This window comes from Paraphaeosphaeria sporulosa, assembly GCF_001642045.1.
Source record: "Paraphaeosphaeria sporulosa strain AP3s5-JAC2a unplaced genomic scaffold CC84scaffold_17, whole genome shotgun sequence".
NCBI classification, from domain to species: Eukaryota; Fungi; Ascomycota; class Dothideomycetes; order Pleosporales; family Didymosphaeriaceae; genus Paraphaeosphaeria; species Paraphaeosphaeria sporulosa.
This window is the reverse complement of record NW_017253376.1, coordinates 255051-268627: the sequence shown is the minus strand read 5'-3', so window position 1 is coordinate 268627 and position 13577 is coordinate 255051. Positions and strand designations below refer to the sequence as shown.

At 49.5% G+C, this 13577-nt stretch overlaps 5 protein-coding genes across 5 annotated transcripts; 2 read left to right on the top strand and 3 right to left on the bottom strand.

Annotated features, from left to right (window-relative positions):
* Positions 1–345: 345 nt before the first annotated feature.
* CC84DRAFT_1132278 (uncharacterized protein) lies at positions 346–1192 on the bottom strand (the record flags this gene model as incomplete). The annotated part of the gene is made up of 1 exon (XM_018175929.1): positions 346–1192. A coding segment is annotated over exon 1 (813 nt), but the record flags the coding sequence as incomplete, so codon positions are not given.
* A 1028-nt stretch (positions 1193–2220) lies between these two features.
* On the bottom strand, positions 2221–4007 carry CC84DRAFT_1264769 (zincin). The gene is made up of 2 exons (XM_018185333.1): positions 3064–4007; positions 2221–3015 (listed from the first exon to the last, which is right to left on the bottom strand). Exons 1-2 carry the CDS (start codon positions 3719–3721, stop codon positions 2282–2284), a joined length of 1392 nt encoding a protein of 463 aa, XP_018029143.1. The 5' UTR covers positions 3722–4007; the 3' UTR covers positions 2221–2281.
* Positions 4008–4895: 888 nt separating this feature from the next.
* CC84DRAFT_1169920 (alpha/beta-hydrolase) lies at positions 4896–6165 on the bottom strand. The gene has a single exon (XM_018179789.1). It carries the CDS (start codon positions 6107–6109, stop codon positions 4904–4906), a length of 1206 nt encoding a protein of 401 aa, XP_018029142.1. The 5' UTR covers positions 6110–6165; the 3' UTR covers positions 4896–4903.
* Positions 6166–6533: 368 nt separating this feature from the next.
* On the top strand, positions 6534–7544 carry CC84DRAFT_1158379 (uncharacterized protein; the record flags this gene model as incomplete). The annotated part of the gene is made up of 2 exons (XM_018177049.1): positions 6534–6862; positions 7000–7544. The coding sequence occupies 2 exons, from the start codon at positions 6534–6536 to the stop codon at positions 7301–7303; spliced, it is 633 nt and encodes a 210-aa protein (XP_018029141.1). The 3' UTR covers positions 7304–7544.
* A 694-nt stretch (positions 7545–8238) lies between these two features.
* On the top strand, positions 8239–13293 carry CC84DRAFT_1158376 (uncharacterized protein; the record flags this gene model as incomplete). The annotated part of the gene is made up of 1 exon (XM_018177048.1): positions 8239–13293. The coding sequence occupies exon 1, from the start codon at positions 8371–8373 to the stop codon at positions 13291–13293; it is 4923 nt and encodes a 1640-aa protein (XP_018029140.1). The 5' UTR covers positions 8239–8370.
* Positions 13294–13577: the final 284 nt, after the last annotated feature.

Sequence of the window (13577 nt, the reverse complement as noted above, 5' to 3'; positions counted from 1 at the left end):
AAGAAGACATCTGTCCGTGAATGTGTCAATCCTCGAACCAATATGGTTCCGCCCCGCATCAACGAAGTGACAAATCGATATTCGTAGTAAGAATCCACCCGCAGGAGGAGCCTACAACTCCTCACCATGGCCCCAGGATTGGAAGGCGCCGTAGCGGCGGTGCAGGGTCACGTGGACCTTCTGACCGTCCGGCTTCGCATGCTCCTCACCATCGGGCTTCACGTCTTTCTAGTGCTCAAGCTTCATATCCTCCTGACCCTTGGGCGTCTTCTTTGCGAACTCTTTACGTAGCCACGCGCCGAACTCAACAATCGTATGCATCTGGTCTTTATCCATCTCCTCGTATCGGGCGTGGATGCCGCCGATGTAGACGTGCTTGAGGTTGTCGCAGCCGAGCATGGGCGAAAGCTTCCACCAGGACAGAAATCGGTCCAGCGTCATCGGGGTCCAGTACTCCTCGTAAGGGTGCAAGAAGTTGATACGCTTGTAGTGCCACGTCAGGCCGACGCGCTCCAGCTTCGGGCACGCCAGCATAAGATCCACGTCCGGGTTGGATGCCAGAGTTTTCCCGTCATTGTTGTAGTTGTACCAATGTATATGCGGGAAGTTGAGGTTGCGGTCGGCCTCGAAGCCCTCGTTCGCAGGGAAAGTCCGCAAGAATTTGATGAACCGAGGCGCGATCTTGATTGCGAGGTCTTTGTTGTACTTCAGAGTAATGCAGTCCGTGGTCTTGAGCATGTGAACCAGGACCTCGCCGCGCATCTGGTGGTTCGTGAGCGACAGGTGCGGAAGCCACTTGGGGAACATCGTATTCGGCAGATCAGACTCCTTCGCCTTGTCGCAGACGATCAACTGGTCAGGCCAGTTCCATACGCAGCACGGATTGTAGAAGCTGTCGTGGTGCATAGCCTTCGTCAGGGTGCCGGACTCGAGGTCACCGAGGAGGGAGTAGTCGATGATCTTTGCGCGGACTTCGGGCGGGAAGTCCAGGAACTTGATGTGCGTAGCGGGAACGTCAAACTTGGGATCGAAGATGTGGTTGACGGCGTCGACCAGCTCGGTGAGTACCAGGGCATAGTTGCTGTTGATCGTGGTGTTGATCGTGGTGTTGGTCGTGGTGTTGGTCGTGGTGTTGGTCATGGTGTTGTTGCTTGCCATTGTATCGATGTGTACGGTCTCGATAGAGGTGCACGAGAGGTCGATGTAGTTTTCTCTGAAAGCTTTCTATAGTGTAGAAGGTGAAGACAAGTTTATTGTGGTGCAGGGGGGTGTTTCTGAGCCAGTGTGAAGTGCTATAAGAATGGGTGCAGTGTTTATATATTCTGAAATGCGGGAACATTGTGCACTAGAAGAGCCAGGACCCGGGTTTTGTGAATATACGATGCACATACCCACTTGAAAGGCACGAGGCTTCGATCAGGTATCGCTACACATAACTTTATTCTTGCTTTAGACAGCCGCATCTCTTCCGCTCTGCTTGAAGCGTCAGTGTCAAGTAGGTACTTAGTGGATAGGAAAAATGTGGTTATGCTATTGCAACCCTAATCTTGCAAGACTTCTATCGAGTATTTAAACGAGAGCACATAGTTGTTATTGGTAGTTTGTCGCGGGAGGGCAGACATAAACTGTAAAGCGCAGACAACTACCTATTCTCGTTTCCCATCGACTAGAGACAGCAACCATCAAATTCCAACATGACTCAGTCCTCCTGGCTTTGATTCTCGCATTTCTCCTCGTCTTGGTCCGCAACTATTTTGCAGCAATCCTCAAAATGCTGCAGCCCCTGCGGATCCAAATCCAAATCCTCAATCAGCAGTCTTATCCTCGTCTTCTGTGAAGAACATTTAGCTGCTCAAAAAGTGTAGCCAAAGTTCAGATGGAAAAATTGCAAAACGCGACTATTTGATGGACTCACACTGCTGTTTTGGAAGGGCGTTCCATCTCAAGGGGAAAGGGCCGCGCTGTTTGCAACAACGAAATGTTAACAAACTTGGTGTGGATTTACAGTGCAAGTGGACGTAGTTATTGAGTCATTGAAGCACGGAAGTGAACTCAAAAATCGGGATGCCTTGTGGTTGGTGGGTTTGCCATCTACTTCTTCCGTATGAGGGGTTAATATATGTGGCTTAAAGGTTTTGAGACGAGTCTAAACTTCAGTTGACCATACGAGATCAAGACCTTCCAGCGTCAAACAAGCAGCATCGTGAGGTTCTATCGTGGATGAGGTGTCATGTTTCAGATTTCAATACCCAGAGAAGATCATGAGATCGTTATATTGCAATCAGTAACAAACAGGTTCTTCCTTCACCTCCTTGCACCCGTCTTTGCCCAACTGCCAGTCGTCACACAACGTATCGCACGCAAGGCCGGCGTCGACGAATACCCTTCCACCCTGTTCTACCCACGGTAGCCTCACCTGAACCGACGTATCGTTGGACCTTGTAGCCTTGTATCCATGTCTGCACGCGCACAGGTGCTTGCCCTGACCACCCTCCGTTGCACCACCAAGCGCAGTGCACGTCGTCGTGATGTGGCAGCTGTTTGCATTCCATGGGTCGCAGTAATCAACATTGCATGGAGCCTGTGTTTTGCAATTCGCCGCGCAACCATCGCCGTCGAGGTTGTTGCCGTCATCGCAGTCCTCTCCCGGTTCGAGCTTGCCATTTCCGCAAACGCCGGTGCACTGCTCAGAATAGAGCTCACATATGCGGTTTGCGTCTAGAATCGTGGGGAAAGCGTGCGCTTGTGGCGTAGGCACGCCCGGTCGTGCTTCGATAGCTGGGCCAGAAGACTTCGCGAACTCGTAGGGGCTGTAGTGCATCAAAGAAAGAGAGTCGTATGGTCCAGACCAATCGTACCACTGGGGATCTACTTTGACAAAGTTGCATCCGTAGCCGCTGCAGGCTTGGCTACAATCTGCTGGGCTGCCGTCTGCTGAGTCCCAGACGTTCTCGCAGTGGATGGTGACGTAGTCGTCGCGATCTGGGCGCTGATGTTCATGTAGGAGACCAAGCGCTAGATATGATTAGCCATCGGATGTATGATATCGCGTGATGGACTTACTGTGGCCCAGCTCATGGGTGTAGGTACCTGCTCCACCGCACGAGTCGTCCAGCATCATCTGCCCGCCCCATTGCTTACCAATAGGACTGAAGCAAGCAAATTGACCGGTTGTATCCACCAGTGTCAGAATGTCCGCCTCCGGGGTATCGCTCGGTGGGAACTCCTTAAATTGCAGCCACGGCAGCATATTGGTCCATCTTTTCGTCGCGTCGGTCCAGGCTTCCAACCGTCCAGCCCCTTTGGCATCTTCTGACTTCCACTTGTAGTTCACAACTCCCCCGGGCCAGACATTGTCTGTACTCCGAATAGACAAAGCGCGCTTAACCTTGCTTTCGGTGCTATTCGAGGCGCTGTTTAGGAGATCGGGGACGGTTGAAAGGATCACATCACCATATACGACTGCGAGTGGCTCTCTGAGACCATCAATCTCAAAGTAGGAGACTGTTGTTGTCTCGTCGCTTGAGGACGTGTTCGTTAATGAAGGCACTGCAGCAACGGGAATTTCGACAGTGGTGATGTTTCTGTCTAGTGGGTCTGAAGTGAGGTTTGCAGCTGGTAACACATCGTCGGGGAGCGAGGATGGGGCAGGGTCAGCCTGACCGAATACAGGTCGAGAAAGGGCCGAGAGTAGAACGACGGAAAACGAAGGGTACAGCATGTCTAAAGAGAGGTAGCGGCTCGCCTAGCTGTTGATTTGCAATGCTTTGGAACATAATAGCATCGTTCACTCACCTTATATAGTATCTCGAGATTGCAACTATTCAATCAGGATAACGTTCTGCAGGAATTAGCCTGCAGCAAAAACGAACTCAATTCAGCTATCCCAGCTGTGGCGTCCATAATCCATCCTATAAGTGCCAGAAAGTGGCTTGCGCTGAAAGAGCCAGACGTGAAAAGTCTAGGCGGCCAGGAGCTGAGTCGCGTTCAATACGAGAGCTCGCTACGACCGGGTCATTGCGGAGCATTCGCCTGGTGTAAGCATTTGTAGGCGTTTGCTACGCTAGCTGGGTAGGGGAACAACTAATAGAATAACCTGCTTAGCTAATTTACAGAGTTTGCTAGTGGTCACGTTCTTAGGTGGTGAGCTCAGGTGATTTTCTATTTTTATAACGTCATGTGGGGGCGTTTCCCATCCCACTTCGCACGTGTTGCGACATCGTGATTCACGAGATGTCAATGGTCCGAGGTGCCTCTTGGCGCAATCGGGTTGGTCGCACTGTGGTAGTAAGCCTTGTTACTTGAAGTCAAAACAAGTTTTGCTTGAGCGACTGCGCAACCACCATCCACTGTTCTAAGGTTGGCTTATTCCGATGCTTTTCTAGCCAGTGAGCCAACTCAAGGCGTCACACGCCATGCATCGGATCAGAGCTTGATAGAAAGTTTGACTGAGTATCCAGAGGCTTCTTCGTCTCGTGCAAAGCAGGGTACATACGTAACGTTTGAGCAAAAAAGAGGGAAAAGGATGCGGCGATTGTTTGGAGGATTAACATAGACCTCGCCTCCGCACAGACCAGTCCTGATGTCTATCAAAATAGGGCACTCTCCTACGCAAGAAGATTATTAGCGCAGCATCTTTAACGGCCGCAGCAGATATTCCTTGCCGCATGACCGCCCAGGGATGTCCATTTTTCGTTGCCACCACCCATGTTCCCGTTAGCCTCCCTCTATAGATTCAGGCAGCCCTGCTTCATATTACTCGCGATACGAACTGTGCTCTTCTGAGGCTTTAAGCATTGGACTGAAGTGGCAGTACGGTCATTTCCATCTGTTGAGAAACATGTGACAACAATAAGCGCGACCACAGGAAGTTGTAATCTCATTAAACCATATATATATCAGGTCAGCTCTCCTTTCCGCCTAGTTGGTATGTGCCGGTGTTCGTAAACGCTCTGGCTATAGCCAAGCCCACAACTGGATAGCTCATGATACGGTCATGAAGACCGTGTTTCACAATCTGTTCCCTAACAATCCCATTCCCACCCCACCATTCCACTACCCATCCACCAGCGCCAAGCTGTAACTTTCTTTTTGCTTTTTCTTCTTCGAACACATCCTTTGTAAAGCCAGCGTTGCCACGCATTGACCGAACAGCGTGTGCAAAAAGAATCTCTGAGTGTATCCATGGCATATCCCAATCGTCCTCAGCATGGATTAGTGTAATGTCATAGTTGTTCCTGCGACCGTCCTTGTCAGCACTGTCGAGATGGCGGATGAAATCTGCGATTTTGGCTTTTGAGGGCCATTTACTGATGATGAATCTGTTGAAAAAGGTAAGAAGCGGTGGATAAACCGCCATAGGCGATAGTAATGGGATAGTGCCGGCGATTTTGTAGGTCTGCGTAGATGTTTCGACATCGGCCATTGGTGCTACAAGAACAGTACCAGCGAAAAGGATTGGGGGTGCTTCTAGAGCCAGCTTGTGCGAAAGCGAAAGGGCTACAGCTGTTCCAAGCGATTGCGCAAACACAACAATGCGTTCTGCAGGTATTTGTGCAGTTCCCATTGCGAATTCGGTCAAGGTCAGTGCATCGGTAAGCATACCGCTTTCGGAAGGCCACCCAGAACTCGATCCGTATCCACGATAGTCGATCGCAAGGACGTGAAGGTTCGGGACCGCGGCGGACAAAGCACGATAGCTTTGAGGTCTCCAACCTGAACCCAGAGTGCCGGCTGCGCCATGGAAGTAGATAACCAGCTTTGCGGTCGGGTCATCTCTCAGTAGTTCGAATGAGAGGCTATTTTCGACGTTCTGGCACAGACCGGTCGGTTCTTCAATTAACTCCGCTTCGTGTTGTTGGTATACATCGAGAGGTAGGACATGCCATGCATGCAACGTCTCACCATCAGATGTTTTGAGATGAAAAGGTGTAACCTGGTTCCGAAGGAAACCCCATTGCTCTGGGATGTTGACATCCTGGAACCAAGTCAAGGTGACTTTATGTAGGTAAATTACGTGGTCTTGAAGCTTGGGGATCGTGAGAAGTGAGATGAAGCTAAGGTAGATACCGAGAAGCCCCACGACGGTGCCGAAAAGGGGCTTCAGCATTGTTAATACGGAAGGCATCTAGAATATGCGTGAATCTCTGAAAGTATTGGAAGGAGGGTGGTGCAGAAAGCATGTGATGTGGGAGGAAATGCACGGCGCAGGATAAACTACACGTGGTGTGTATCCCCGGCTAGCGCTTAGTGACCCTATCAGAACACGGAACCTATGGCCCGTGCTTGCTCGCTCCTGCTGTACGTATGGTTACACAATTTCAATTGACTGTTCCGCATTGTGAAAGTTGGCCAATCGCGCAATTATCTGATAGGGGCGATGATCCAAGTACGAGGCTGCGTACGTGATCTTGAAGACTCTGTTCCGCTCCTCTTCTGCCTGTAATTCAAGGACTCTTCCCGTCTCGCGAGCGTAATTTCCCAATTTTTTGTTCCTTTGTCGCAGGTCGGCAGTGTTCGATCTCTCAATCGACATGTCTCGAGTTTCATCTAGTTCGAAACTATTGACGCAATTCGTTTTGTCCATTGCTATTTGTCAGTCCCTGATAAGCGTCTCCAATGCACAATATGCAGGAAATAATGGTGGACGCTTCGGGATCTACGGCTTCAAAAATGGCACTCTTCCGCACGGCAATTCCTATCGTGTTAGAGGATGCGTCGAACAACCTAATTATCGTGGTTCCTTTGACATTCTCTGGGTTTCGCTTGTATCTATAGGCATCAGCACATATACGATGCTATACTTGAATGTCCCTGCGCCGACAGACACCTGGATTCAGCTAGTAGGTCGACGTGTTTTATGGTACGTTATGCTTTTCGCTATGCGAATGATTCTTGTACTCTCCATAGTGGAACATCCATATAGCCCGTGTAGGGTGATCACGAATGCCCTAAGAAAATTACACGATCATTAGCTAACACGCGTGCTGCTCTCTTTAGGATGATACTAGGCATAATCAGGCCTGAATTTCCCCTTAACTACGCTGCGGGTCAATGGACTCGCGCGAAACACTCCGTCAAGGCGTTTCGGGACCTGGGGTACAAGCATACTTCATCCCATACCAACGAGGAAATGGCAGGCAAGCAAGACTGGGACCTGAATCCGCTTGACTTTGTCGATGAGAACGGATCTGGATACTCGGCAAACTTGCAAGCATTCATGAAGATGCCAGTCATCCCTCCTACATGTCCGATACAACGAATACCGAACGACAGGTTCCTGACAAACCCTTATGGTTCTTAGGAGTACCTGCTTTGCCTTGCGACATTGATCTCCACAGCCATCCAAATTGCAGGCTGAAATTTCGACTTCCAAACGAACATGGAGCGACTTGTTTGGAGAATAGGCTCCCTTCTTCTCTTTGGTATCACAGCGGCGTTTTGAATCCTTGAAACAATCGCTTCGTGGGTAAGGCTTGGTCGTTGGAGGACAGTGTATTTGTATTTTTTTCAACAAGGAGGGGTTGGAAAAACACAACCGTCGCATGATAGTTCGGTAACAAACGCTCGTGAAACGTAAAATGACGGAGCTACTACAGGTATGGGAGTTTGCTACCATCACCCCATTGGCGATTGTCTATGGCGTCGCCCGGTTGTATCTGGTTGCTGAAACTTTCGCGGAGTTGAGGAACGCCAGAGCTAGCGCATATGTGAATGTTGAGTGGATTAATTTCATTCCTCATGTATGAGTACCGTAGGTAGTGGTAAGAGATGAATGGCCGCGATGCTGGCGACGTCAATGAGTATCGAGCCAATGACATAGTCCTTCGATCTTATACCTGGAGGTGTGATTAGCTACACGCGCGCTCCTATTGGTATTTCCAATGGGATGGACGTGCGTATGGGTAACGGATTGAAGAGAGCAGCAATAACGGAGGGCAAGACTGTTGGAGAACAGGCGCTAATTAACACGATAGACACTAGTCTACTATGACGTCACTGCCATCGTTGTCGAGCGCGATATCTAGGTACAATCAAACACATAGTGTGTATGATAGCATGCTATTCTATATGGCGTGTTCATTCTGAAGAGCAATCAAGGTTTTCCAATAATTATGTTACCCACGGCTTCAATACGAAAGGCCGACACCAGGGCCCGCCAGACCCACTTATCCACGGCAGCCAATGTGGGAAAGTGGCCTGAGCCGACGCCAACCCTTCTTGTTCATCAACTCCACACTACAATCGCAATCGGCTCCGTTTGACTAAATCAATGTCTGCAGTTTTTTGATGCGCTGGTTTTACTTGCATTGCTCTACCACCATTGTTGCATACCCTTCTCGTCTTGTAACGTCTTATTGAGCTCTGTCGATGGCGTCAGCTGCTCTAGATCCTCAAATCCTTCGGTCCTCCCGGGCTCACGAGGTGACTGCACATCTACGAGGTGTCCTCCAAAATTCGAGCGAAGAAGTGATCACGCGAGAGATACTACACTTAATTGGACTCGACTCCATAGCTCCAGCAGCGTTCGCTCAATGGCTTGGAATCGCGCAATCACCAGAAACGCTCCGCACAGCTCTAACGCAGACTGCCTCTATCCAAGTTCGACGATTCGCATTCAAGAAGCTGAAGAGTTCGCTCTCAGGTTCCCGGTGGCAAGAAACGTGGGATGCCCTTGGTGGTGCTTCAGGCTGGCTTACTCTATTGAACGAATTCTCAGTGCAAGACGTAAAGGAGGCATGTCGAGTTATTGCATGGAATGCCAAAGGAGCCGAAGTCGAAGCAAAGCGGAAGCGCTTCACAGAGTTATTCATGGCCCTTCTTCCAGACATTCTTCCAGATGAGCCTTCAAACATTCACCAGACCCCAGACCACAGACAGTTGCGCGTAACATACCAAAGGCTGATTCCGACGTGCACAAGCGATGCTGTCTCTCATATATTGAACAAGCATTGGGATGCGTTCAAATCGTGTCGGCGTCCCCTGTTATTGTCGCACGCAGATACACTGCAAGGCTTGGCCATTCGGTCTGTGTTCGAGAACCACCCGGCTGGTGAGAAATGGCTTTCACCACTCCTTTCGAGATATCCAAATACCACAACTGCTGTTCCAGGCGTTTCAGCGTCAATGGAATTCTCGCTCAGTCTACTCGAAAGACTCACTAATGAAGGCGTAGAGTCTTCTTTGGATGCAAACATAGTAGTTAAGGAGCTTTCGGAGCCACTCTTGAAGAGAGCTTTGAGGAAAAAGGCCGATTGGTCTTTCATTCAATGTATCGTTGACCTCTTTCTATTGTACTTGGATCGACATTCCAGTGTCGCCGAGACTCTGGACATGCGGCAGGGCAGTTTTGTCTACCTGGTAGGAAGATGCTGGTCTATTAAGCCCGATATGTTCGCAGACCAATTTGAACACATCCTTGCACTGCCATATGCAAAGATGGAAAAGAGGCAGATGTTCAGTATGTTGGTCCAACTAGGCCTGTCGGGAGTTTGGAAATCTCGGCGCTATGCTCTGCTCCAGTTTTACTGCAGTTCTCTGTATCAATGCGACCTAGAAAATGAGGCCGACATCAAAACTGCCAAATTACCTCCGTTGAAAAATACGCTGCTCAATAAGATGCTACCGCCCGAAGATGCTCTGTCATTGTTCACCCGGATTCGATCTGCCAAGGGAGACTACAAACTTGTCGACCGGAGTGCCTACGACTATGGAGAACCAGGGGCCGATACCATTATCGATGCCGACATGTGGCAGGCTCTCCTATTGTTCAGAGCTTCTCATTATGCTGAAGCAGAGAATTTCGCCAGACAATGTTTTGAAGCACGCAAGAAGAAAACTGTGTCTAGTGCTGGGGAACAACGAAGAGCAACAAGCGCTCGTTCCGCAATCGACTTCGCTACTCTCAGTGGATCGCTGGATGTCTACATGGAGGCTCAGCAATGGGCACGACGGTTCATACGAGACCCCCTTACAACGCGCGAGCTATATCAAACGACGACCCGCGAGGGTATAACTTTGCTTTCAGGTATACCGAGAACGCTGAGTAGAGACACACCTCTCTCTGAACTGCAAAATCGTGTGGAATACGCCAACAAAATAATGCTATTCATGTTCGAGACAACATGCATAGCTTTGCGGGAGCCTTCGTTCAACAGAGTTCACTTTCGAGGGGTTCTTGCACTATTCGCTAGTGTTGTTCAGCAACGTATCAAGCAATCAGGACGACTAGAGGAACACTCAAGCATGTCTCACGAAGATGTTTACCGTATTTTGTGGGCGGACACTTTGAAGATGCTGCTGATAGTGGAAGAACGAGGATTGTCGCCTGGTCACGAGAACTTGTCTCTGAACACTGTAAGAGGTGTTTTGAATTACCAGGGTACCGCCTACATAGACTTGAAAGATGATAGACCTGCAACACTTCGATTCTTCGACGAGCTTGCAAAAGCACGCGACGAGCTTTGGCGGAAGCACCGTTTGTTTACACATCCAGCAACTGACATTCTGCCTGCGCCGTTCCCAAAAGGCCTTCCCGTCCAACACCTCACAGAACCTTATGTTTTATATCTGCGCAAGGAACATCATGAAACGCCTTACATCGCATCTCGCATAAATGCTGCTGTATTCCCTGAACAAAAGGCTGCACTCGTACCATTTCCAGAAGATGGAGAGATGCGAAAAGCTATTGGAACATTCCTCGACGATTATCTCTTTGCTTTGAACATGTTCGCGCCTAAGTGGCTCAACAAAGAAGACAAGACAAGACGTATGCATGAAGCTTGGGCCTATGCTAGTGGTCCTCTCAGTGAAGGACGCTTCAATCTTGAAGAAGCGGACCGTTACTGGACCACGGGAGAATCTGGGGGTAGAATATTCCCCAAATACTGGCGCAAGGCATTTGACACAAGTTTGTCAAACTGGCCCTTGGTGCCAGAAGCAGAACATCCTGATAAGATCCAAGAGTGGAATCCTATTCCAACCGCGCTCAACTACGCAACCGAACGGAAGTTGGATACGATGACCTACATTGACGTGTCTAAACAACTGTTAGGGCGCTCAAAGAACGCGACGGTATTCACGACATTTCAGCTGGTCGACCCTGTCATTCCCGCAACAAGTCGTGTTGACGCGTTCTCAACTATGCGAACACGTCAAGCGAAGGCGAATCCGGCAATTAGGGAAGGACAAATCATGTTAGCATTGTTGTATCTCGACAATTTGTTTCCAAAACTACGATTCCTGAACACACGCTTCCCTGTCGGCGCTCCACAATCGATTTCCCGTTATCCCGCGGTTCATCTTGACAGCGACTACTTGTCAAGGACATCTTCCAAGAATGTTCGGGTCGCGGATGCGATTCGCTTTCTCAGTGCTGTGCGAACCAATGTACCGTCTTCGTTGTTAGCTAAGGCAGCTCATGGCGCCTATACAGCTTTAAGCACGACAAGTGAGCAGGAAAGTGGGTATGTTGACTTGGAGCGACGCACCTTCCAGCTTGTTCGGATGCTTGTTTTTTGCGACAGACCTTATCTCGCTTCGGATCTCGTCGTACGCATAGTTCTTGATCAACCTCAAAACAGCTCCTGGCATCGACAACTGCTGTCTAAATCTTTCCTCCACCGGCTGCCAGCGGCTGCTGCACAGGAATGTGTTAGCACATTCGCAAAAGAAATCACCACAAGAACCAAGCAGCAAGCCGCGATAAGTACACACAGCTCGACGAGATCCAAATCAGACCAGAGCGCAGATCGAAGCACAGAGACGATGGATTATCGGCAAGGTCTAGTCAAAGTCACAACTGCTAAGCTTCTAGCAGAACTGCTTGGCGATACCACATGCCTACCAGAGGAATTCGCTGTATCGATCCTCTCCGAGCTTATAAGTAATGCGACCCACATGGACATTCGTTGTGCTGCTTTGAGCAGTCTGCTTGGTTTATTGAAATTTGGGTCTGCCGGAAAGGTCGACATCATCCTGACAGCACTCCAAAACATCATTCCCATTGTTGGTAACCTTCGAGAGCGCCGCCCCATCACAGACGCAGAATGGGCGCACGCTGAGAATACACTCGAGCTCCCTGAACTGGAAGATCAAGTTTCCCTCGACGAGTCAGCACCCATGCTCTGGTCTCTGTTTACCTTCCTCAACAAAAATCCACCGGGCTGTTCCCAATTTCTCTATCAGACTGAATTGGTCACGCGAATAGTTCTTCCTATAATCACGAGTCTCAAATACCAGACCGCAAAATGGGCTTCACTCTTCCTCAGGAAAGTTGGCTTTGACTTCTCAGCACAACAGGAGCTCGACGTGCCACAAATTCCTCGCCACCAACAGGTTTTGTACGAGCTTTTGCGCTGCGCAGCACCAATCTTACCCATCTCTTTTCTCGATGAGTACTCAGCACATTGCACATTCAACATCCATCCTCCTAAAGACATTGCAAAGCTGAATAAGAGAGTAAAGGAAGATGTCACAGCAATAAATGATCACGCGATAAGGGCATGGGTCTCTCGCTATGCCGTCGGCATGGATGTATCCGGGCGTTCGTTTCAAGTCACCTCGTTGCTGGATAAATATGCCAACAACACCACCTCTTCCTGTTTGACGGGTGAGATTACGATCAAAGCGGTTCAAGCGGCTTACTTGAAGCTATACACCCTGTTATTACTGCACGATACCGAACACTTGAAGGGCATCCATCGCGAACAGCGACTTCTTTGGCCATATTCACCATCTTCCATAATTGACACGTCTTGGGAAACCAATTACAAACCCCTAGTCGAAGCCATCATCCTATACGTGGAGTCGATGCACACACGCGAATGGGAGCGTGATCCCAATCGCCACCCGCCCGTGCTACCCAACACTTTTCACCTACGCATGCACCTCCTACAGTACGCTGCACAGCACTCGGACCATCCCTCCAATTCCGAAGAGCACTGCAGAGCCTTCGCGACTCGCGTAGCCAAGCTCGTCGACCAGATCTCGAACGGGTTGTACCATCACAAATTCCTAGAGCTAAAGGCTAGTCTCGAGTATGTACGGGGCGATAATCGTTTGCGAGTAGCCTGTCTCTTAGGTGATATAAGCAAGACACGACTGTCTTGGTTGACGGTACGTGATCATCTCCGGGTAGAGCTTGCGGCGACCATGTTATACGATGGGACTAGAGAGACCAATCAAAACAATTCTTTGTCGGGGGAAGTGGAAGCGCTGAGGCAAAGCTGGAGAGCGAGCGAAAGTGAAGAGGTAAGGAAACTAGGGTTTAGGCAATGGCTTGAAGCAGTGTGACGTTCTTGGTTACAGAGCAAAGCTTGGATACTGTGTACAACGCTTGAGTAACACAAGCCTTCGGGATCAGATTTTCCCAAATCGTAATTTATCACGAGTCATTCCAAAATAGCTGAAAATGCACAAGGATTCCGTTATCGTACCAGAGCATAGATTTGCGCGTCGTTCACGCGCGGTTCAACAGTCGCACAGTTTTCCACGATCTCGTATCTGTTATGAGATGGCATGTCATCCATGAGTCTTGCGAAATTAGCGCACTACCATCCCTTGCGTGTTATCGCGCA